The sequence below is a fragment of the Pelobates fuscus genome, chromosome 5 (assembly GCF_036172605.1).
Source record: "Pelobates fuscus isolate aPelFus1 chromosome 5, aPelFus1.pri, whole genome shotgun sequence".
Lineage (NCBI taxonomy): Eukaryota > Metazoa > Chordata > Amphibia > Anura > Pelobatidae > Pelobates > Pelobates fuscus.
This window is the reverse complement of record NC_086321.1, coordinates 117,835,782-117,862,081: the sequence shown is the minus strand read 5'-3', so window position 1 is coordinate 117,862,081 and position 26,300 is coordinate 117,835,782. Positions and strand designations below refer to the sequence as shown.

At 42.7% G+C, this 26,300-nt stretch overlaps 1 protein-coding gene across 1 annotated transcript in view; it reads left to right on the top strand.

Annotated features, from left to right (window-relative positions):
• Positions 1-396: 396 nt before the first annotated feature.
• The window catches only part of SUSD2 (sushi domain containing 2), a 254,407-nt gene continuing 228,503 nt past the window's right edge, over positions 397-26,300 (top strand). The window contains exon 1 of the mRNA XM_063454175.1: positions 397-886. Coding sequence (XP_063310245.1) covers positions 820-886 — 67 coding nt within the window. The 5' untranslated portion in view covers positions 397-819. The remainder of the gene's footprint in view (positions 887-26,300) is intronic.

Genomic DNA, 26,300 nt, shown 5'->3' with positions numbered 1-26,300 from the left:
ATTACAAAATGGGTTCTCTAAATCAGTGTGATGTGTCCCTTCCAATTTTTTTGTCAGTTGATTTCCAGATTGTGACAGCATGTGATTTTATCAGACTCCTATAATCTTCATTAGTGGGGGCTCAGAATCGTGTTCCAGTACCCGGTAACTGGAAGCAACTGATAAGCCCTTCAAAAGCTAAAGGTACATTTTTTAATGAATTAATTAAACATCCTGTTTCAACAAATCTGTGGCATTAATTCCATGGCTCTGTGCCCAGTATTTCCAGTGTTGTTTGGACTGTAAGAGAGGTTGTTTTTTTCATGATTATTCCGCTTCAATGTATTAAGTCCAAAGGTAAGACATGCCTGATGCTTGAAAGTGAAGTTTGGGAGGTATGTTTTTTTCCTCTGTATCTGTAACAGCTACTGCTCTGGCCTGTCTGACTCACACTGAATTGTGTGTGGTGGATTTGCTTCCTGTCAGCAGTGTATAAAACCTGGAACTTCTCTCACACTGCCTGTTCTTCCCTGGGAGACCTGCCAGACTGAATGTGTAAAGTCTAATCTCTGGGACATCACAGCCTGGGGCTGACTGCTCTGCCACAGGCTCCCACATATCCAGGCAGCCCCTGTCCTCAATCAGAAAGAGGCAATAACTACCCTCCCTGTGCATTCTGTGTGACACCAACAACAGCTGTTTGAGACTGGGCACCTCTCCCTGGGGCTTTGACAATCTGAATTTACCACCCTCCTGCGAGGCCTGCATCTGACAATCAGTGACCATCAGCTTGTACCAGACTGACCTCAGAAGAGGAAGAATATTGAGCAGCCTAACATCATGCCATTAGCATATATTTTAGCTATGTGCCTTCTAACTCTCATTTCCGTTAACCACATGGTCTCAGGTAAGTCTGCTTAAAAGTCATCAGCTTTTTGCTATATTACTACTTAGGGACCAATGGCGAAACATTTCCATTATAACCAGCTAGCCTTTAAAGATCCTATATCAAAATGTAATGTCTCACTTATGTAAAGGTAGCAGACATGTATGTATACATATGCTAAGCAGGCACAGCCCATACTGGTGTAGGCAGTGATAATGGCATTAAATATTAATGGTGCATATAGGGTTAAACATGATTGGGGCCCCAATGGCATGTTCTAGTATGATGGTTTTAATCAATGGATCAGGACCCCCAATTTGATCCCCATGCTGATTTAGTGGGACCGCATTGATGGACCAGACTCACAACATTCATCAGTTGGAAGGCAGCTGATACAATAAATATTTTATTTTAGCAGTGATACATTCTCCAGTGCAAGAAAACTGTTTGTAATCTAATAATGGTATTTTGTTGAATGTATATTTTTAATGGATCTGCAAGCCAATACTACGTATATTATGTGCCTGTCAGTCAAACTTGTCTAAGGACTTCAAAATAAATGCTTTTGTTTTAACTTTCTGTAAAAGTACCTTGTAATGTGTTTGTTAAGGTAAATATTCAGCACTTTTTTCATACAGTTGGGAATTTATTCGCTTAATGCAAACTTGTAGTGACTTTAAACTTTATGGAAATGTTCAGGTACAAAAAGTTGTGATTATAGCGGAGACTATTTTAGATCATTTTAAACTTTGCTGTTTAGATCTTAATTTGCTGTAATTGAGAGTTTCCTAAAAAAAAAAAAAAAACTTTGGTGTCAAAAGGTTCATCAAGTTCACTGGGTGTACACAATTCATCAGTTTTGTCTCATACTAGGCCAGTCCGCTATAATTCAGATTCAAACATAGAATTATATCTGATCTCTATATTCTGCTAGCGAATGTATAGCTGAAATTGATATCCTAGAATAGTGCAGTGACACAGGATTGTATGTGTAATGAACTTTCCATGCTGCAATGTGCTTTGTGCATAGTCCACTTTCTAGTAAATTAGTGGCTAACATATGCAGGGATTAACAGAGATTTTTTAGATGCTAAGTGTTTTATTTGTATCTTTGCTTGCAGTTTCACTGGTATACAACTGAATTGTCATATTATATTATGGGTATTAAAAAAGCCTCATAAAATTTAAACGTAACCTACAATTAAATAATTACTCAAAGTACCATAAGCACTACATTAAGCTGTAATAATTATATTGCTGCCCTGGTGCCGTCCATAGTAAGATGTCAGACAGTTTTAGCGTGGTTTTAACAACTTATCATGCAGGACTGCGCTCATTGCCTTAGAGCAGAGGTTCCCAACCCAGTCCCTAAGTACCCCCTAACAGTCCAGGATTTATGGATTACCCAGTTGTTTCTAAAGTGTATTTAGAAAAGAAAAAAAAACACCTTAGACACAACAGGGTCATCTCTTACTGGACTGTTAGGGGGTACTTGACGACTGGGTTGGGAACCCCTTCCTTAGAGCATCAACTGAGCACTCTCAACCAATGAGTGTGGTCCTACATCGGCTGTGTTTAGCTCTACAGAGACATTCAGCTCAGAGGCAGCATGAGCGCCCAGTGGGGTCCAGGTAAGATGTCAAACTGAGTTAAAATGGCTTGACATCTTACTATGGGATGTTGCCAGGTGACAATAACCATAACCACTACCACCCCATGAACAGTAGTGGTAATTGTGCTCGGAGTCTCCATTTAATCTTGCTTCCGGCAATGCAATTGATTATATTTTTCAGACTGATAAATGATTATATATAAACTCATGCCAAGTTACTGTGAGGACCAATTCTTATTAAAAAAAAAATACTCATTGCTACGAATTACTACAATTATTAAATACTGATTACTGATGCTTATTGTTTTACAGTCCAGTATAGTATTAGTTAATATATATTAGACAGAGTTTATCAATGTATCACAGTGAGCAGCCATTTTAATTATCTACCACAAGATTCTAATAATGGTTTACTTCTACCCAATCACTCGGTATCGTATTTTAGTAGGAGGAGGAGAAATATCAATGTTGTTTTGAATAAAAAGTGGCAAAGATACATTTTTTTAAAGATAGATTAAATAAACCAGGCAAATCTAGCTGACACAACTACAAATTAAGGGGAAACAATAGAATTTAAGCCCTAGATACTTTTGATGACTATATCTTTGTAGGTACCAGTGACAGAGAAGAGGTCCGGGCACTACTGTAGCTTCAGGCATGTTTATTTGAATATGAGGAACACTGCAGCATTTTGACCCAGAATAGGGTCTTTGTCAAGCAGGTGTTTTCATGCTTGACCTTGTTCCATCCTCCATCTTCAACAAAGTGAAAATACTACTTATTTAGAAATGCCTTTCCCAACCTTACCTACCCACTCACATGTCTTATTTTCTCCCTTTAGTTCTTAACCTTCACTCTTTGCCCTGATACCTTCTTGCACCTAACTCAGTTGCTAATAATACTTAATCTGACTAATCTGTGTTAAGTCACCTGGATTAGTATACAAGAAATGTGAAATAGAAAATAGGGGAAATCAGACAATAGCTATGTAAAACAAATGATAAAGTATTCAAAAAAGCCTGTTTCAGATATACAAGTCGTCGCTGTTAAATACTCACACAGAAGAATTCTCATAGTTCCTTAGTATGAGTGTCATAGAAACATAGACTATGACGGCAGATAAGAACCATTCAGCCCATCTAGTCTGCCCAGTTTTTTAAATGCTTGTATTAGACCCTAGCCTTATCTTATAGTTAGGATAGCCTTATGCCTATCCCACGCATGCTTAAACTCCTTCACTGTATTAACCTCTACCACGTCAGCTGGAAGGCAATTCCATGCATCCAGTACCCTTTCAGTAAAGTAATGCTTCCTGCTATTATTTTTAAACCTTTGCCCCTCTAATTTAAGACTATGTCCTCTTGTTGTGGTAGTTTTTCTTCTTTTAAATATAGTTTCCTCATTTACTGTGTTGATTCCCTTAATGTATTTAAATGTTTCTATCATATCCCCCCTGTCTCGTCTTTCCTCCAAGCTATACACGTTAAGATCCTTTAACCTTTCCTGGTAAGTTTTATCCTGCAATCCATGAACCAGTTTAGTAGCCCTTCTCTGAACTCTCTCTACTATCAGTATCCTTCTTGAGATACGGTCTCCAGTACTGCGTACAATACTCCAAGTGAGGTCTCACCAGTGCTTTGTATAATGGCATAAAAGTCCCTCTTTCTACTGCTAATACCTCTCTCAATAAAGCCAAGCATGCTGCTAGCATTTCCTGCTGCTCTATTACATTGTCTGCCTACCTTTAAGTCATCTGAAACAATTACCCCTAAATCCCTCTCCTCAGATGTTGAGGTTAGGACTCTATCAAATATTCTGTACTCTGCCCTTGGGTTATCTTGCACTTAACCACATTAAATGTCATTGCCACAGCTCTGACTAGTTTACCTAAATCATTTGCCATTTGGCTTATCCCTCCGGGAATACCGCCCTGTTGCAAATCTTAGTATCAGCAGCAAAAATGCATACCTTACCATCAAGACCGTCTGCAATATCACTAATAAAAAAAAAATACCACTGTTTACATGGATAATTAGTCTGCATGTGAGACTGTCCTGCAATTTTAAGATTACCTGGGATATTGAGACTCAGGTGAGAGCTCCCATTTGAACGTTTTAATTAAACCTTCAGGACCAGGTGACTCATTATTTGTTTCTTAAAATTATTATATATTGCAGGATAATCTTAATCTCCTAGGTAAGCAAGAATATTGAATTTCTCATTTCATGTACATTCATTCTTTCGTCAAATAAAAGGTTCAGTTTTGGGCTTGTGAAAACTCTCGCAGATTCTTGCAGTGGCAGGATAGATACATTATTCCCAACAAAGGCAACTATTTTCCATTTGTAATGGATAACATTATAAAGAGATAAAGGAAACAGAACCAAGGACAGAGAAACAAATTGAAACCTATATGAAAACATGCATGTTTTGTTTATCCATTATGCAGTGTGGTAGAATATGTTAATGTTTAACGTCTTAAGGTCGGAGGCAATTGTACATGTTCTGAAAACAAAAAAATAGAATTTGAGTTATAAGTTTGTTTTACCATGATTTACCTCTTTCATATTAAGTGCACCCACACTTATTTTAATATTATTTTGTTCTGAAGAAATAGGGCTTTACACACACAAAAAAGGCCTTGCACTCCTACTCACGGTTGTTTGTAACCCTGTGCTCGATTGCGCTGAATATGCAGGATAAAAAAATCAGCACTCCCAGGATTTTCCATACAAAACTTCTTTACTGAAAAAGTGTCAATAATCAATGTTTCAGTTCCGACCAGAAACTTTCATCAGGACAAAACACTGTGTTTTGTCCTGATGAAAGTTTATGGTCGGAACCGAAACGTTGATTGTTGACACTTTTTCAGTAAAGAAGTTTTGTATGGAAAATCCTGGGAGTGCTGATTTTTTTTGTCCTGTATGTATGTGTGTGTGTGTAACGGAGCTCCCTGTACCCCGGCTGGGTACCTCTGCCAAGGACCACTTCCTAGCTGGAACAGGGGACAAACCTCAGCACTCCTGCCCCCTGTCGCTGTGACTTGAAAGGGGTCCTGGAACCACTCCGTTCTAAACCACTCCGGAGGACTTTCTCAGTTGAATCTTTCACACTGGAACAAGCTGGAGTAGTGATTAGCCCTTTCCCCTCCCAGTAACCAGACAACACATTGTTCTGGGAGTGCTTTAATCTGGCCAGGTGGCTTGCTTTTATACAATTCAGACACAGTCAAACACTCCTATAATACTCCCACACAAACTAGGATAATCCCTCTCCTGGACCTGAGAGAGGACTAGTTACAAACTCCTCCCCTGTGCCTGAGAGATAATTGAGTCAGGAACTGAACTAACTCAATTATCTCCAGGCACAGAAAAACATACAATATTTGAAGCGGGGAGGTAGTATAATCCACAGTATCTCCGCTGGGTAACAGGAACAGCATAAAATAATCCAGGCAAATAAATACAGCATACAATAATCCCGGTAGCGTTGTAAGAATCCTTCCTTCCCAAGAACTAGACGACACATAGGCTGGGAGTCAACTGAGCTTTTAATCACAGGTCACAGTATTTATGGGATTCCCCATGCAAGGGGTTTCCCTACTGACATTACAGGGGTTGTATCTTGACCCTGGCTTCTTATTTGACTTGTGATTTCTGGTATCCTGACCCGGCTTTGTCTTGATTTTGTATATTTCTGTATCGCTGACCTTGATTTGTTCTTGACCTTGATGCTCACTAATTTTATACGTTATGAACGGCCATTCTAAGGTTTGCTAATGCATCTTTTGAATCCACCTTTTGTGAGTTTCCTATTTTCTGTGTGTTGGTACGACTCCTGTGACATTACGATAGGGCTATGGACTCTAAAGGAATGGGAGCTCCACAGAATCCTTACCAGGCTAAATTTGAGTGGATGGACCATAGAATGGACCAATGTGCTCAGACCTTTCAGACTTTGTTAGCCAGAACAGTCCACCTCTCTCCAGAAAATCTTCCACCTATGCCTCCCCACCCTCTGCCTGTGGTGCTGGAAGCTTTAGAACAGGTTTCCCCAAACTCCGGCCCTCCAGATGTTGCTGAACTACAACTCCCATTATTCTATGAATGGAATAGATAGGCTGAGAATCATGGGAGTTGTAGTTCATCTGGAGGGCCAGAGTTTGGGGAAGCCTGCTTTAGAACAATATTACCATGGGCCTGACACCACCTCCTAGATACGGTGGCGATCCTAAGACTTGTCAAGGGTTTATAAACCAGATAGAGTTTTACTTTGAAACGTCTCCCAGGTCTTTTCCCACTGATAATGCACCATTTAACCGGCAAGGCCTTGGAATGGGCTAATCCTTTATGGGAGGCAAACAAAGATCTGGTTTATGACTTTAAGACCTATGTAAGATCTTTCCGTATTGTGTTTGATCCACCTGGCAGAGAGAGGAGTGCCCCTAAATCTCTTATGAGGATTAAGCAGGGAAATAGATCTATAGCAGAGTATGCTATTAGTTTCCGCACTCTTGCCTCTGAGGTGGATTGGACCAATAGTGGTTTAGTATATGCATTCATGGAGGGGGTTATTGATAACATACTGGATGAGGTGGCAGCCAGAGACCTACCAGTCCTTCTAGAGGACCTTATCAATTATCTTATCGACATTGATTACTGGTGAAGGGAGAGAGCCCAACAGAGGAATCATGTTAGATGTTCTACAGTTGCTATAACTCCTAGGGCCTCAGTAGCTGATGTTTCTACATCTACAGATACTGAGCCCATGCAACTAGAGGTGACCAAACTGTCTGAAGTGGAAAAACAATATAGGAGAAAAGAGGGGCTCTGCTTATATTGTCACCAGAAAGGGCATCTCAGATTGACTTGTCCAGTGCGTCTGAAAAACTGTCGCACCTACGGACGCTCAGGGAACCGGCCTTGGGTATGACATCAGAATCTCCTATACTGCCTCATAAATGCTTACTCCTCCATATCAGCTTATCTTGGGGAGAAAAGTCTATAGACATTCTAGCACTCATATATTCTGGAGCAGCTGATAATTTTATAGACAGGGGTTTTGTCAGGACCCACTTACCACCCCTAAGAAAGAAGGAGACACCCTTGGCCATTGAGGCCATAGATGGTAGACCTTTATTGTTTCCTCATGAGGCAGAATAGTTGACTATGCATTCTGGTCTGTTACACTCGGAGGATTTGTGTTTTCAGGTGATCACCTCCCCTTCTTAATCAATCATACTGGGTTATCCTTGGTTATGTCTACACAACCCTACTTTTGATTGGAGACCGGGTGATATCATCTCCTGGAGTGATACGTGTCAGGAGAATTGTATAAAGATGGTCACTCATGTTCATCTCATTAATGTTCCTACTGCCCCACCGCTATCTACAGACATACCACCCACTTATGTACACCTGAATACAGTGTTTGGTAAAAAGGAGGCAGGCAGGTTACCACCTCATCGGCCTTATGATTGTACCATAGAACTCCTACCTGGTACTATGCCACCCAAAGGAAGAGTTTGTCCTTTGTCCTTCCAGGAGAATACTATCATGTAGGAATATATTAGTACATCTTTAGCAAAGGGCTTTATACGTAGATCTTCCTCTCTGGCTGAGGCTGGTTTCTTTTTTGTATCCCAAAAAAGAGGGAGATCTACGCCCTTGCATTGACTATAGAGGGATGAACAAAATAACGATAAAGGCATATCCTGTTCTCCTTATCACTGAGCTTTTTGACATGTAGACAGGTTATCAAGCTGGATCTGAGGGGTGCATACAACTTGGTACGCATAAAAGAGGGGCATGAGTGGAAAACCACCTTTAACAAAGTGGGCATTATGAATATGCTGTCATGCCTTTCGGCCTATGTAATGCTCCGGCGGTTTTCCAAAATCTCATCAATGATGTCCTCAGGGATTTCATACATTTGTTCATGATAGTGTACTTGGACGATATTTTAATATATTCCCCTGACCTAAGTACACATCACGTACACGTCTCCAAGGTTTTACAAACACTTCTCAACAATGGTCTACATTGTAAACTAGAGAAGCATTTGTTTGATCAAGCAGAAGTCCATTTCATGGGTTATGTTATCTCTGCCTCTGGATTCAGTATGGATTCTAAGAAGTTATCAGCTGTTGTTGAGTGGCCTTTGCCTCAGGGATTAAAACCTAACTATTATAGGAGGTTTATTAAAAACTTCTCTACCATAATATATCCTATCACAAACCTCACTAAGAAGGCTGTGTGTGTCTGTTGTTGAGTGTGTGTATGCTAGTGAGTGTCAGTGAGTGTGGTAGTTTTTGTGTTGTGTGTGTGTGTTACGTTGTGTGTCTGTTACTGTGTGTGTCTGTTTGGTGTCTGTTAGTGAGTGTGTTTGTCAGTGAGAGTGTATGTTTTGTAAGTGAATGTGTGTCTGTTAGCTAATGTGTATCCGTCTGTTCGTGAGAGTGTGTGTGTGTCTGTGGTTAAAACCCCTTCAGCACTTACCTTTCTCCAGCGCCGGGCTCCCTTGCCACTGGGGACCTCTCGGCCCCGATCCGCCTCTCCGCTCCGAATGCGCATACGCAGCAAGAGCCACGTGCGCATTCAAACCGCCCATGGGAAAGCATTACTCAATGCTTTCCTATGGACGTCCAGCGTCTTCTCACTGTGGTTTTCATTGTGAGAATCGCGGAAGTGCCTCTAGCGGCTGTCAGTGAGACAGCTACTAGAGGCTGGATTAAACCTCAGTGAAACATAGCAGTTTCTCTGAAACTGCTGTGTTTTCAGCTGCGGGGTTAAAACTAGAGGGACCTGGCACCCATTGAGCTGAAGTGATCTGAGTGCCTATAGTGGTCCTTTAAGTGTATGTGTATCTGCATGCACTGGCATACATACCGTGTTCCCTGCGACCAGGTGCCCGCCGCCATGTGTTGCGGCCCCGGCCCACGCAGAGTAAGCGCCAGGGGACCACAGATCAATTTTCACACCGGGGCCCCATGGATCATGTGTACGCCACGGGTACTGAGGAACGTTCCTGGGTCCCTCGGGCTGATATGCATGCTCTTCAGTTGGTCTGTTCCTTTCATCGACGTCACCCAGACAAGCCTGGTCCGTCACGCCCGGTTGACTTATTTTCCCAGGGGCTAGGGGGAGATTACTTACCTCCCTCAAGCCATGCAGTCCGACCACTCCATGCGGCCACGTGGCATGCAGAGCGAAACTCACTTCCCTCCAGACGTTCAGACCTACTCCTGCTGCGCGGCCCATCTATTAAATATATATATTATATAATTTTTATTTTAAGTTTTTTTGTAATATATATATATATATATATATATATATATAAAATTATTTTATATATAAACATTTAACCCTGTATCTTTCCATAATACCATAAAACCTTGGGGGGGACTGTTGTACTTGTGAGACAGCGCTGAACACAAATATGAGTGTTTCAGAGCAGTAAAACGTATCAGATATAGTGCCGTTTTTGTCAGGATCAAGACAGGGATCCAACACGCAGTGTACTAAAACTATAAAGACGTATACCGGACCTTAGAGTGGCCGGACTAACGTCACGGAATGGTCAGGGACAAGCCGAGGTCGAGGGAACGAGAAGACAGGTAAGCGTAAGCCGGGCCGAGTATAAGGATAGGAGAGGGAAGCAAAGTCAAGAAACAAGCCAAGTCAAAACCGTAGAACACTAAGAGAAAATAAACGCACTGAAGGAACAGGCAAGCTGAAAGCACGACAGGGCAATGACTCACAGTAAGTAAGTACCTTTTATACCTGTCTCTTTAATTGATATCCACGCCCCCAGAACGTCCTGGTTTGAGATTTCCCGCGGGTCGTGACATCATTGACTTCATGACGTCGGCGGAGTTGCGCCGCGTCATAAAAGGGGGCGGGGCTTTCGCGGCCGGCGTCCAAAGTGCCGAAATTGCTGGAGAAGGAGGTGTGAGGTGCAGGTACCATGACAGTTTTTGTGTGAAATGCAAAAAAAAAAGAAATGTCAATACAAAGCTGGGTCAGGATACCAGAAATCACAAGTCAAAAACGAAGTCGAGGTTAAACACAGGAAATCACAAAGGAATCTCTAGGAGCACTAAACGAGGATCTAACAAGAAACCATGACATGGCAATAAATAGGACTAAAACAAGCCTTAAATAGGCTTGCCTATGTTCTGATAGGTCCACGTCATCATTGCGACTCAAAATAGATTAGGATCGCAATGATGATGTGCTCCCTTTCCCTTAAGTTACAAGCAGGGAGGTGTGGCTGGTGTTGTATAAACAAAGTGATTTAACTATCAAAGAATTGAGCGGTGAGACTTCAGGGGCATGATCCATACATCAAAACTGCTTGGAGAGTCTGGTAACCTAATAACATTGGGAACAAACTGAAAAAACAGTGGCAGACTCACACTAGGTCTTATATTAAAAAATCATCTGCGCTGGGACTGTTAAAAGTAGTACTTGAAGGGTATTCCGGGTAAAGCTAAGTAAGAGGTTACAACACATAATGTTGTATAAACCCTCAGAGAATTTGCTATGGATCAGTAAGATGTTGGGATGGAATACTGCTCAGAGTAGCAGAAAATGAGGCAGGTTAAAGGGAGCTCAATCTATGAGTCAGATATAACAGTACAACTGGCTGGGGCATGCTGTTCTTTTTGTAGTGTATATCTGCTGAAAGAAGTGACAGCAGAGATGCTAGTATTTAAGTGGAGCACAGTCTATTCATGAATCACCATGGATACCTAAACACATTACAGTTGTTCTAGTAAAATGTGGTTCCAATACAGCTTGATCTAGTTACGATGCCTACAATGATAATGCAACTACAGACATGGAGAATGTGTCACATGCCTTAAACATACTCACACAGAGGGCATTTATTGGCAATTACAACTATAAATTAAAATCCTAGCAGCAGTGGAAACGTTTATCTCGGTTTGTGTGATTAACATACATTCATTATTTTTCAACTTTAAGCTACCTGCACTGTCAATCACCAAAAAGCCCATTGAATTGTTTTCTTAAAGGACCACTATAAGCACCCAGACCACTTCAGCTCAATGAAGTGGTCTGGGTGTCAGGTCCCCCAGGTTTTAACCCTGCAGTTGTAAACATAGCAGTTTTCAGAGAAACTGCTATGTTTACAATAGGGTTAATCCAACCTCTAGTGGCTGTCTCAATGACAGACGCTAGAGGCGCTTCCGCGCTTCTCACTGTGAAAATCTGTGAGAAGACGCTGCCGTCCATAGGAAAGCATTGAGAAATGCTTTCCTATGGACTGATTAAATGTGCACCCGGCTCTTGCCGCGCATGCGCATTCGGCAGATAACGTCGGAAGATGGAGGAGAGTTTCCCAGCGCTGAGGGAGCCCGGCGCTGGAGAAAGGTAAGAGATTAACCCCTTCAGCCCCTTAGAGCCCAGCGGGAGTGGGACCCTGACGGTGGGGGGAACCTAAAGACCCTATAGTTGACAACGAAATTGCTTCATTAGGCTAAAGTTGTATTGTGCCTATAGTGTCCCTTTAAACCTAACCATTCAACAAAATAAATATTTTAACTTGGTGGAGTTTATTTTATAGCAGGAATAGTCAGCTGCCATTCAGTAACAATTTGGTTAAATTTCACTACTATTTTGATCATAGTTTTTCATATTTTTAACACATGACACTGTTTGGGTTAAATTTGGTTGAATTTCATCAGCTGTAAAGAAAATGTAGTGAAGAGACCCAGAGCTTTATTAATTGCTTTCTTAGTAAATAACACTGATTAAAGTTAAAGTCTAAAGTCTATTACAGAGGAATACCTCACCTGTAGTTTATCTACTGAATAACTGTGTAACCATATTTTAATGGCATTTCACAGGCTGGAGTTGCCTCTTCCTCCCCCCTGCATTTTTTTTATTTTTTTTTAATTCTTTATTTTTGTTTGTGCATGAAAGTACAATCTGGCCCGCTGCGCCACAATAGTGCAGCGAACCTTTCATTAACATTAAATGACATGGCATAAGAAATACAGTGTACCTTGGAAAGTGATATAAAAAATTAACAAGGTTAACATTGTAGACATGTGATGTAAACAGCTTATAATGGTAGATTCAAGCTTATCTATTCTCAGTGTGACAACAGTGCAGTCTTGGGGGTGACATATTTATATTACCTATCAGATTATCGAGGATTACCCATTCGATATGGCCAGGTAAACTTTTGTGTTGGAATGTGTGAGTGGGCTTCGACTCGTGTCAGTAATACACCTGATCTGACGCCTCGTGTAAGTATTGAGATTCCCTCAGAGATATTGAACCTGAGGGCAGGGCATATCGCAGAGACAGCGGTGCAATCCCCCCGGATGACCCGCAGGGGTAACTGGTTTGCACGCCATCTCCCGGTCATGTCAAACACTCAGGTGGGAAATTCAGTTATAAGTTCGAATCAGGGTGAAAGTGGTATTCATCATTAAATGCCAACGGGAATACAGAAAATTAAAATTTGAAAAAAGGGGTTCCCTCAAGAGACGTTGGGAGACCATAATTGCCAATCTACCAGGCTATCAAAACTGCATCTAGATTAAAGATTTCTAGCGAACGGTACGTATTGTTAAACGGCCATGCAGGTCCTGCTAGAATTACCCTATGATGACGTGCGTCACTTGTCACATGTGAGGAACCTAGTTCTAACAATGGCATTGTGGATTGCGTTCGGAACAATTGGTTTGTTTACTGAGGCATGTAATGCATTTGTCCTCGCACACTACGAGTTACTTCCGACAAGACAAGCATAAGCACAGATAGAAAGAAACCTTACACTCTATAAACCAGTGTGTCTAATATTAGTCAAGTGAATATAAAACATTTAGATTCTCGTAAAACTACTAGTTGCCCAGTTATTTCTCATTGCTAGGTTGGCAGGTAGCATGAAAGCAAAGTCTGCATAGACACAACTGTCCATCAAGACGTTTGTTCAGCCAAGGAACCACAAAATTAGTGAATTGCTCTTCCTTCCTTATCGAAAAATAGAAAAACATTTTACACTGCAAAAGGTGACTTGTGTAGCGAAAAAAAACATAATATAAAATAATAATAAAAATTACACGAGTATGGTAATGTGGACGGTTCACATCTGTTGGGAGAGTCCCTATGAGGCCGTGGTGAGCGATTCCGGCTAAGACCTGGGCAGGGGGCAAGGTGGGTGTTTTTGTGTCCTCTGGGGTAGCAAAAGTCTTGCTTACCGCCCAGTGCCCCAATCTATGGTGGTTGCAGAACTCTTATCTTATGCTGCGTGTGTTCGGCGTCAGTGGTCTGCTTCCGTGCCCGGCTGGGCCCCTCGGGCTTGAGGTTAGTGTTTTCCTTCCTTGTAGAGGAGGTTTGTGTCGGCAGGTGTAGCGCCCTCAGGAAGTCCGCCGGGTCCTCATGTGCCGATAAAGTGAGCACCAAATCTCCCTGTTGCACTATGAGGGTGCCCGATGCACCCCATCTGTATCGTATTCCCTTGTCGCGGAGTTCCCTTGTCACGGGCATGAACCTCCGCCTCTCCAGGAGCACAGTGAAAGGGAGGTCGTCATAAATCCGGACGGGGTTGCCTTGCACCATGGTGGTAGGGTTGCTCCTGGAGCGGGCCAGGATCGCACTTTTCGTGGATATATCTTGCGTGACTGCTATGACGTCCCTTGGGGCGTCTGCTGGTGCCGTTGGGGCCTTTCTAATTCTGAATGCCGCCGTAACGGGTGAGGCTCCTGCTGTGGGTCGCACTCCCAGTGTTTCTGCGACTGTGTTGGCAAAGCCCAGTATGGCCTCTATACCCACACTCTCCGGGACTCCGCGAATCCTAATGTTTTTCTTACGATGCCTCGCTTCCAGCGAGGTGACTGCTCGTGTGAGTCTGGTAAGTTGCTGGGACATGGCCTCTATTTGGGCCTTTGCTTCTGTCAGCTCTTGATTTCTCTCCCCCTCCCTTGTTTCCACCGCGCTGATCCGCGTGGTTATTCCATCAACTTCAGACCGCACCCCCGCCAGGTCGGCCTTCCAGACCTCCCGCAGGTCAACCAGCAGACTTTTAATGTCCCCTTTAGTGGAGGGTGAGGTGTCGGAGTCTGAGTCTTCGCTCGGGTACACCCGGGTCGGTGTCCCCGATGGCTCGTTGTCATCTTCCTCTAGGTAGTCGTCGGAAGAGCTAGAGTCTCGGGCCTGTTCGGGCGCCATCTTGGGCTGCGCCTGTTGTTGCGGCCTGTCGAAGGACGTACGGATATCGGGCTGTTTAGAGCTCCCCGAGTGGGTCAGTTTGCGGTTTTTCCGTCCCATTTCTCTCTGTGGGGGTTCTGTTGTGCACAGGTTTTCTTTTTGGTTGTTTTAAAATTAATCTTCGTGGCTAAATAGTGTTTTTATCGATGGGGCTTGCAGGAGCTCCACATCAGCACGTCTGGTTGCTTGCTCGGCTAGCCACGCCCCCCCTCCCCCCTGCATTTTTTAGGTGATAATTATATTTATACACATAAAGCTCACGATTTAGTATGTTTGGATACGCTTTTCAAATGATTTATATTTTTGGATAAAGTTTTAAAGTGATTTTTCAAAATATTAAAATATAAAAAATATATAATATTAAAAATGTATATCAACATATCAAGCACTATCAAAATATTAATAGGGTTCCACATATTAAATCATACGTTTAGCAAACAATGTTAAATCATTTGAAAAGTGCACCCAAACATATTAAATTGAGGCTAAAGTAGTTAATTATAATAATAATAGAAATAATAATAATAAAGAAAAGTTACATTTGAATTACCCTCATCTGTAGTAAATCACCAGTATTTTAAGCTTTTGTGGTGAACTCCATTCCAGGAAGAAGCTAAAAAGAATTTAGCTAATCCCAGTGCTCTTAAAGGGATTCTCCAGTGCCAGGAAAACAAAGCTGTTTTCCTGGCACTTGAGAATCCTGGAGTGCCCCAGTCCCTCCTGCCCCCCATCCCATGTTAAAACCCCTTCAGCCACTTACCTGAATCCAGCACCGATGTCCCTCTGCGCTGGGTCAGGCTCCGTCCATGCTCCTCCCCCACCGACGTTCTCTGAAACTGCAATGTTTTACATTGCAGCACTAAGTACAAAAGGGTCACAGCACCCAGACTACTTCAATTAGCTGAAGTAGTCTGGGTACCTACAGCGTCCCTTTAAAGGTAGTATTGTCAGAATATAATATGAGTTGAGGTGTCCTTGGTGATATATGGTGAACTGGCCTCCATACTAATTCATAAATAATATTGACCTTGTGACAATATTTTTCATACATTTTTTTTGACAAACCACTATTAAAATTAAAAAAGCTTAGAAAAATCATTTAGCCTTTGGTGCTCTTTGTTTTGGAAATCTAAGGCCTGCTCTGGCTTAAGGAGGCATTTCATGTAATTATAGAAACACTTGAACATTCTTTCGCTGCTGTTCAATAGTAAGAGGGCCCCTTGTTATAGAAAGTCAGGTGGCATTTAATGAAATCGTGGCAGCCCTCAGACAATCCTTTGCAGTGTGTAAAACATGCCTCGTTCACTCAAATAGTTAATAATAAAAAAATGCCGTTCTAGATCCCCCAGTCACTACCTCTGCTCTGCTCATTGTTTTGTAACAAGCTCAGGATTATGCTTATACATACACTTTATTAAAAGAGGTCCTGAAAAAATTCTCGAGATTACATTTTCAGCTTAAAGTCCATTTTTTCTATGCAGTAGAGTATGTTTATCCTAAGGAAGCTGATTAGTCTATTGCATTCCACACAAAGCATGTTTTGCTGATGTCTTGCAATGTTAGCCATTGCAGTAAGTAGACTGGGGAGGCATGCAGAGGAGTGACAGGGTGTATTTCTGAATCTTTTACTCAAACAGGCTCTGGTCTTTTTTTGCAAACCACTATTTATTTTTCTTACTTTCTTAATAATAAAATATATATATTATTTTATTATATTTTTTTTTTAATAAGTTCTATTATTAGAGAGTGTTTGTCTGATTCACATTACTATCCCCAAAGGCAATAAACAGTGCTAATGCATGCCCCTTTAAGCACAGAGCAAGTCCGCTAGCAGCTGTCAACAGCCTGTGCTGTTAGTGACACATCTTTTCACTTTCCTTGTAAATGTAAATAATAAAATACAAGTGAGTTTTAGCTATTACCAAGACATGTTGTAATATGGGCCTCTGTGACTGGTCCACTTTTAACGCATCCCACATACATAAAGCCTGGATGTAGGAAAAGATAGAGCTGGGGTCCTCATGATCCCCTAGTAAACATAGGGCTGCCACTTTTCTTGGAAATAAATACTGGCCATGCTTATTTACGTAATTATGAATGTATTACATCACAGAGCATGGCATAAGAGAAAAAATAAAATACAATTGGAGGAACATTTCCTAAATCACTAAAACATTAAAAACCATACAATTTGGATTTGTTTTGGCTGTATGAAGGGATTGCTCTGCAGTTTGAAATACCAGAGCTTCTGTGATATTTGGCTCAGACACGATATATTATTTTTATTATTATTATTATTATTGCCATTTATATAGCGCCAACAGATTCCGTAGCGCTTTACAATATTATGAGAGGGGGGATGTAACAATAAATAGGACAATTACAAGAAAACTTACAGGAACAATAGGTTGAAGAGGACCCTGCTCAAACTAGCTTACAGTCTATAGGAGGTGGGGTATTAGAAACATTAGGATAGGAAATATCAAAATCACAAAGCCTGGTTTTGAGGTCTGCATTTTTACCTGTGGCTACTTACACTACCCAGTGTATAGGGTAGGTTCCTTGCTACCTGGATGAAAGGATTAGATTGTAGTGGGACACTGTTATAAATTATTTTCTGTAAATAAAGTTTTTTTCCAGCTACAACACATATCCCAGTCTGGAACTATTTAAGCCGTAACTTCCTATATTAATGTCTATAACCACACAGTTTAGGAATTGGTAATGCTTGGTGGCAGGAGTCTGTAAGAGAGACCAGATAATATGGCAGTTTACATTGTTTAATGATATTGTTACTCTAGTAAAACAATTGAGAAGGCATATACTGCTGCGTATTGTACAAAATGGCAGTCCCTGTGGTTAGTGGATAAAGCATTCTGGTCTATTTTGGACAGTGACACTGTGAGTTTATTAAAGCAGATACTGAAAAAAATGGCATTACAGCAAAAATGCTATTTAATTTGCAGAACTTTGCCATGATGCTACTTAATAAAAAGGTTCCAATTGGAGCAGAATTTCTCCTTAGGAAACCAGAATTAGGAAACTTAGAATTTTTTTTTTTTTTTCATAGATTTTACTCCCGTGAGATCAGGAATAATGTCGAACCATCATTTTTAAGGCTGTTGTGGAGAGTAGTAAAGCACTGAAGAATGACTAATTTCATTATGGCTGTCTAAGCCTAAATTTGACAGTTCGGTTTTTCTTTTGCTAAAATGAATAGTTTGGTGAATAATCCCTACAACTAGGGAATTTACAATCTCATATTGGGCATAGGCATACATGTTAACAGCTGCCAATGAGTCTTACATTACTGATGATTCATTCAATTAAGAACTCATGTTTTGCCAGTCACAGTCTGACTGAAGAGAAGTTATTAACACTTTAACAGCACCGTCAATTCAACACCTCAAAAGGCTTGAAAAAATTTTTCTGACAAATCCAGTGTCAGCACATTAGCAGGACAAACACTGTAAACATTTCCCCTGACTCCATGACTTCTTGTACAAGCCGAAAATTACTCATTAAAGGACCACTATAGTGCCAGGAAAAAAACTCATTTGGCTGAAGGGGGAGGAAGGGGGTTAAACACTCACCTTTCTCCAGCGCCGGGCTCCCTCGGTGCTGGGGACTCTCTCTTCTGATGTCATCGGCTGAATGCGCATGCGCGGCAAGAGCCACGCGCATTCAGCCAGTCCATAGGAAAGCATTCTCAATGCTCTCCTATGGACGCTGGCGTCTTCTCACTGCGAAAATGACAGTGATAAGCGCAGAAGTGCCTCAAGCGGCTGTCAATGAGACGGCCGTTAATATGGATTAACCCATATTCTCTGAAACTGCTATGTTTAAAGCTGCAGGGTTAACCCTAGATGGACCTGGCACCCAGACCACTTCATTGAGCTGAAGTGGTCTGGGTGCCTATAGTGGTCCTTTAATCAATGACTCCAAGTTAAGGACAAATAAGCACTGTAGTACTTGTCTATTTGAACACCTTAAACACACACACAGTGACATGTTCATAGAATTAATTATATGCCTATCATCTATTAGCATCAGCAGTCAACTAAGATTTCAACCTGTGTTGTAATCAGGGGCGTATTATCCGCAAGGCAAACAAGGCATTTGCCTTGGGCGGCATTTTCCAGGGGGCGGCAAAAAACGCCGCCCCCAAATGCCCAAGGCAAATGTCTTGTTAGCCTTGCGGCTAACAGACATGCCGGGCTGGTTGCTGGGCGGGCGGGCGGGCAGGCTGGGTGGCCGGCGAGGGAGCTCTTCCCCTGAGCTCTCTGCTCAGCTCCCTCGCGCGCCGCCCGCAGAGTGAGACTGGGAGCCGGAATATGACGTCATATTCCGGCTCCGCCTCCCAGCCTCACTCTGCGGGCGGCGCGCGAGGGAGCTGAGCAGAGAGCTCAGGGGAAGAGCTCCCTCGCCGGCCACCCAGCCTGCCCTCCAGTGCCGCCCTGCAGCCACTGGACCACCAGGGAATGGGAGTACCCCCCCACCCCCAGCATTCCCAAAGGTAAGGAGACTGGGGGGGGGAAGTAAATAAAAAAAAAAAAAGGGTTAATGTGTGTGTGTGTGTGTGTGTCTGACTGTGTGTGTCTGATAGTGTGTGTGTCTGTTAGTGTGTGTGTGTGTGTCAGTGTGTGTGTCTGTTAGTGTGTGTGTCTGACTGTGTGTGTCTGTTAGTGTGTGTCTGACTGTGTGTCCGACTGTGTGTGTCTGTTAGTGTGTGTGTGTGTGTGTGTGTCTGACTGTGTGTTTGTGTGTGTGTGTGTGTGTGTGTCTGACTGTGTGTGTCTGTTAGTGTGTGTCTGACTGTGTGTCTGACTGTGTGTGTCTGTTAGTGTGTGTGTATGTGTGTCTGACTGTGTGTTTGTGTGTGTCTGTTACTGTGTGTGTGTGTGTGTGTCTGACTGTGTGTCCGACAGTGTGTGTCTGTTAGTGTGTGTGTGTCTCACTGTGTGTGTCTGTTAGTCTGTGTGTGTCCGACTGTGTGTGTTTGTTAGTGTGTGTGTCCGACTGTGTGTGTTTGTTAGTGTGTGTGTGTGTCCGACTGTGTGTGTCTGACTGTGTGTGTCTGTTAGCTAGTGTATGCGTATCTGTCAGTGAATGTGTGTGTATTTAGAAGGCGGGGGAAGGGTTGGGTGGGGGTGGCGCGCGCGGGGGGGGGGGGGGGTGTCTGAGTTTTGTCCTGCCTAGGGCAGCACAAAACCAAGATACACCACTGGTTGTAATCCACAGAAAACAACCATTTGGATTGTTATTTGGATTTGCTGTCACACAATAACAACTAATAGTCAGAAAGTGTATTAATCTGCTGGATTTGTGAAGTAAATCTGACGTTAAATTTAATAAAACACAATATAACTGTACCATGATAGGGTATCACGTGATCACCAATAGCCAAAAAAAATGAAGTGATTGTGTTAGCTAATTTCAAGAAAGCACATTGCGGCAACAGGAATGTTTTACCAAAATTCCAAGTGAGATTTTTTACTTTTTTTTTGTCAGAGGTTTTGATTTCTTTATGTGGCATAGGGCATTCCCTAGTTTATAGCTTATTACAGTCTCCAAGGAAAGAAGTCAATGAACTCTTCTGTATCGCTAAAAAGGTTGATAAGAATTCACTGTGCTATCTTACCCATGGATGATTTCTACAGTAGTTACTTATTAATATGAAGGATACTTCTGACTTGTTTTTGCTTTTACTTCCAGTCCCCAATCATGTCTAAGTAATGCTGATCATGTTAAAGGGACACTATAGTTACCAAAAGAACTTTAGTTTAATGAAGCCATTTTGGTGTATTGATCATATCCCTGAAGTCTCACTGTTCAATTCTCTGCCATTTAGGAGTTAAATCACTTTGTTTATGCATCCCTAATCACAAGTAACATGCACAGCCTTCCTAAACACTTCCTGTAAGGTGAGAGCTCCTGTTTGCTCCTGTTTATTACACAGTCTGTTTAATTTAGAATTTCTTATCGCCTTCTCTGTTAATAGCTTTCTAGACCTTGAAGGAGCCACCTGTGTCTGATTAAAGTTCAAATTACAGAACAGGAGAGAAGTACTTTAACCCCTTAGTGACCGCGGACGTCAGACAAAAAAAGTTCTTTAACGACCACTGACGTACCCTGATGTAGATAAAATGAGTACCATTAAATTGGATAACAACCCCTGGTGTTGGGCTAAGGTAACATCCCCAGTACCTACTTGAAAACCAGAGTAAGATGAATGTACCTTTCCTGGTTAAATACTTTGTTATTATTATTATCTGATTGAAATTGAACCCTTTTTTTATGCAAGCTGTGTAACTCACAGCCATGGGAGGTGTGGCTAGGGCTGCATGGACAGAAACACAAGATATTTAACATCTGAACAGCCAAAATTTGAACAGTGAAACTGCAGGGGCATGATCCATATACTAAAACTGTTTAATTAAACTAAAGTTGTTTTGGTAATTCAACACTGAATGCAGTTAACCCTTAGAGATCTACACAGGGCCGGAGCAAGGATTTCTGCCACCCTATGCAAAGATCCATTTTTCCGCCCCCTCACGTCACTAACTCACTGACAGACACACACTCACTGACAGATACAGACACACTGACAGACACACACTCACACATAACACACACACGTGCACACACGCAGACAGACACTTACTGATAGACACACACTCACTCACTGACAGACAGACATACACTCTGTAACGGAACCGCTGGCACCCTGACCGGGTACCTTCCGTTAACGGATGCTCCTAGTGCTTTCCGAGGGCTCCAAGCACTTCACCTGACACCATAACCACTTAAGACCCCACGAACCGCCGCAGCTTGGTTGGGGTCTCATCGTCTCCATCCACTCTGGCCTCAAGACCAGGGTCCAACTTCACGTAGGTCTTCCACTCCGAATTCCAGAGAGCAAGAACAGGAACAAGCTCTTAGCAGAGCTTAGTGATTATACCCTGGGGAGTATATTGATTATAGCAATCCCCAGAGTGTAGTTCTCCAATCCCCCAAACATGAGCCGAAACTTCATGAAGGTTTAATCAGCACCAAAGGGCTTTCTTTTATGCAAGTTTTTACACACAGTTACCACCCACATGGTTTTGTGAAACAGCCAATCAAACACTTAATAATACAGTCAGAAACTCCCAGTTAGGACACACAAACCCTCCCCTGTGCCTGGAAAATACAGTTTCATACAATATTCATAACTCTTATTAAGTGCTCTTGCATAGCAAGACCACTTAATGTTATCTCACATATATATTATTCTTATTATAGCCCAATTTACCACCTTAACTCCTCCCACAGTTTTTACACTACATAGACAGTAATATACAGAAACGTGCGGATTGTTCCCGATTTGATTGCTATTACTTTGTGGAACGTTTCGCTGAATGGTTCACGGAATCTCGTCGTTCTTGTGGCGAAATTGGTCCCACAGGAATGAATGGCAAAATGTTCAAAACTAGAGTGGGAGCTGGTAAAAACTGAAAAATAAGGACATGATTTCTAAACTGCCACCACTCCCTCATTTTCAAGCCCACCTACACAAATCATATATCAAAACGTTAAGCTATCCCTGCTGCCATTAAAAATGGGTGGACAAAGAGACATGTAGTTGTAACCAGACAAGTTGGACACACAGGAACAGAGGGGTTGAGGGCCCTGCTCAATGAGCTTACATGCAAGAGGGAGTGGGGTAAAATGACACAAAAAAGTAAGGATAGTATTAGACTAGTGACAGTTGCAGAAGAGGAATCAGTTGGAAGCTATTAACAGTTTAATTGATACGCTTTTATTAAGAAGTGGGTTTTTAACGATTTTTTGAAGGAGTGGAGACTGGGTGAGCATCTAAGAGAGGAGGGAAGCGAGTTCCACAGGAACGGTGCAGCCCTCGAAAAATCTTAAAGGCGAGCATCAGAGGAGGGAGTACGGACAGAAGATAGACGTAAGTCTTCAGCAGATCGTAAGGGCCTAGACGGGACATACTTGTGTATAAGGGAGGATAGATAGATGGGAGCAGCATTATGTAGAGATTTGAAATCAAGAGCCAGAATTTTAAATTGAGCTCTATATTTTATAGGAAGCCAATGTAGGGACCGACAGAAGGGTGAGGCATGGGAGGTGCGGACGGACAGGAAGATGAGCCTCGCCGCCACATTCATTATGGACTGTAACGGCGCAAGTTGGGAGCACGTAAGACCACTGAGAAGTGGATTACAGTAGTCAAGGCGAGAAAGGACAGTGGAATGGACCAACACCTTAGTCGCATCTGGCGTTAAGTAGGGGCGTATGCGCGCAATGTTTTTGAGATGCAAATGACAGGATTTGGTGATAGATTGAACATGAGGCTTGACGGAGAGGTCGGAGTCAAAGAGAACACCTAGGCAGCGAGCCTGCATGGTGGAGCTGATGGTAGCACCGTTGACTTGGAGGGAGGGAGACACAGGAGTAACAACACTTGAGGGAGGAAAGACCAGAATTTCAGTTTTGTTCAAGTTTAGTTTAAGGAAGTGGGCAGCCATCCAGTTAGAAACAGCAGAGAGTCAGTTAGAGACACTATTCAAGAGGGACGGGGAGAGATCAAGAGAGGACAGGTAGATTTGGGTGTCATCTGCATAGAAATTATATTGGAAGCCAAAGGAGCTAATGAGTTTACCAAGGGAGGCAGTATAGATGGAGAACAGTAGGGGACCAAGGACTGAACCTTGGGGGACACCAACAGAGAGGAGTTTGGGAGAAGAAGCAGAGCCAGATAAAGAAACACTAAAAGAGCTGGGAGAGGTAGGAGGAGCACCAGGAGAGAGCAATATCTTGTAGACCGATATTGCGGAGGATGAGAAGAAGCTGTTTATGATCAACAGTGTCAAAAGCCACAGACAGGTCAAGGAGAATTAGGATAGAGTATTGACCACGAGATTTTGCAGCGAGTAGATCATTGGATACTTTCGTCAGTGCCGTTTCCACAGAGTGCTTAGCGCGGAAACCAGACTGAAGCGGGTCTAGCAGAGAGTTGGACTCGAGGAAGTCTGTCAATCTACACAATTCTTTCAAGGATCTTGGATGCAAAAGGCAGTAGCGAGATAGGACGATAGTTGGATGGGGAGTTAGGGTCAAGATTGGGCTTCTTTAGAATTGGGGTTACAGTTGCATGTTTGAAGGGCGATGGAAATATACCAGAGGTGAGAGAGAGATTGAGAATTTTAGTAAGAGGTGGAGAAAGAGAAGAAGACAGAGTACGGATGAGATGCAAGGGAATTGGATCTAGGGAGCAGGTGGTGGGGCGGGAGAACTGGAGCAGAGCAGAAACCTCTTCCAATGTAGCGGGTGCGAATGAACATAGAACAGCAGAGGGAGTGAAGTTAGGGGAAGTATTGTAAGGGGAAGAAGAAAGATGAGAGATCTCTTTTTTGATTGTAGAGATCTTGTCAGTGAAGTGAGTTGCAAAGTCTGAGGTGGTCAAGTTAGTAGGTGGAGGAGGAACAGCAGGGCGAAGAAGAGAGTTAAATGTGTGAAATAGTCGTTTGGGTTCACGGGAGAGTGTGGTTATGAGGATATTGAAGTAATTAACTTTTGCAGAGGAAAGAGCCAAGCTGTATGAGCTCAGCATAAATGTATAGTGGAGAAAGTCAGATGCACAGTGAGACGTTCTCCAACAGCGTTCAGCAGTTCTGGAGCATTTTTGGAGGTATTAAGTGATCTTGGTGTGCCAGGGTTGTTGTTGGGGGGGGAGAGGGGGGCTGCGGCATTTAAATGTACAAGGTGCCATGATCTCTAGTTGAGAGGAGAGGGTGGAATTGTAGAAGGAGGTTGCAGAACTAGGACAGGTGAGGTTTGAGATAGGTAAAAGGAGAGTTTGGAGATTATTGGAGAAATGCTCTTTTTCAAGACATTGGAGGTTTCTGTGAGTGATGTTCAGACGGTGGTGTCAGTTGGGTCTTAGGTATGCCAATGTCAAAAGTCAGCAGATGGTGGTCAGAGGAAAATGAATAGTGGAGAGATTAGAGGCAGTACAGAGGTTGGTGAAGGAGTGTTTCCTGCTGTATGGGTTGCTAAATTGGACCATTGCGTAAGGCCAAAGGAGGAGGTTACAGAGAGCAGACGAGAGGCATCAGTGCAATTGGGGTTATTGATTGGGATATTGAAATTCCCAAGTATAGGGAAGGAGTGCTAGATGAGAGGAAGTGGGGAAGCCAGGAACAAAAGTGCTCAATGAATAGTCTAGGATAACCGGGGGGGGGGGGGGGGGGGGACGGTAGATGATAGCAATTCTTAAAGAAGTGGGTTTAAATAGGCGGACAGTGTGAACTTCAAAAGAAGAAAAGGATAGGGCAGGGGGAGTTATGATTGGTTGAAAGGTACATTGAGAGGAGAGAAGGATGCCTACACCACCTCCTTTCAGTTGAGTCTGGGAGTGTGAGAGAATTGTAGCCCACCAAAACATAAAGAGGCAGGAGTAGCGCTATCAGAGGGGGGCAGCCAGGTCTCTGTAAGTGCAAGCAGTGTGAGTAAGTTTGAGATGAAAAAGTTGTGTATGGTTGTTGATTTTAAATTACTGCAGATGGAGCGGGGATTCCAGAGTGCACAATGAATTTTGGTAAGTGAGGGTAAAGGGCAGGGTATTGTGATGTGTGACATGTCATGATTCCCTTTTATTCCAGAAGTTTGGAATGATGTCATATTCCGGCTCCTGGCATTACAGAGGGCGCGTGAGGGAGGAGTGAGAGGCTGCAAGAACAGCCTCCCTCGCCGCCTTACTGCTCCGTCCCCCTCTCCTCCGGTTACCAGCATTTTTTGGCAGAGCAGGCACCTGCCATCAAGGTAAGCAGGTGCCTGCTCTGCCTTACCTAATACAGTTTTGGGGGCGCCCTGTGGTGGCCAGATGGCCACCTCCTGGGCCCCCTGAGACAGGGATCCTTTCAGCGCCCCTACCTTTGAGCGCCTTGAGGATCGCCCCTGGGGGCGGATCAAGAGCAGCTCTCCCAGCACTGTGGCCCAAGACAGGGGGAGCCAACCAGGAAACATCCCAGTGAGTGCCCCCAGCAGGCCGGCGCCCTAGACGAATACCTAGTTCGCCTAACGGTGGCGCCGGCCCTGGATCTACATTAATGTTTAAACACTTTGCCTTTATTCAGCACTGACATTATTAAGTATATCCACATACGACATGCCTCCTTGATACTGAGAGGGAGTTAAAAAAAAAACTACTTTGGATTGTGAACTGCAATTAAATATATATGAAAAGCAATGTATAATTACATTTTTTATACTTAATGGTGACGAGTGAACGTGAATCTCCATTTATTTCTAGATATATTACATTTGGAACTCTCCTGAAATTCCAATTTTTTCTGTTACAAAGAACTAAATTAGAACTGATTCAAATGCATCTGAAAGTCATTCAGCAATTTGCCAACCATGCATCAGTTATATTTAAAATGTTATTTCATTTCTTAAACATTTAAAATTTTACTTTTGTAACAGATCATTAAGGCAAAGCATTAAAGGGTTCTCCAAGCACCATGACCACTTCATTGATTTGAAGTGGTCATGGATAGTGATGTCCCAAACTATT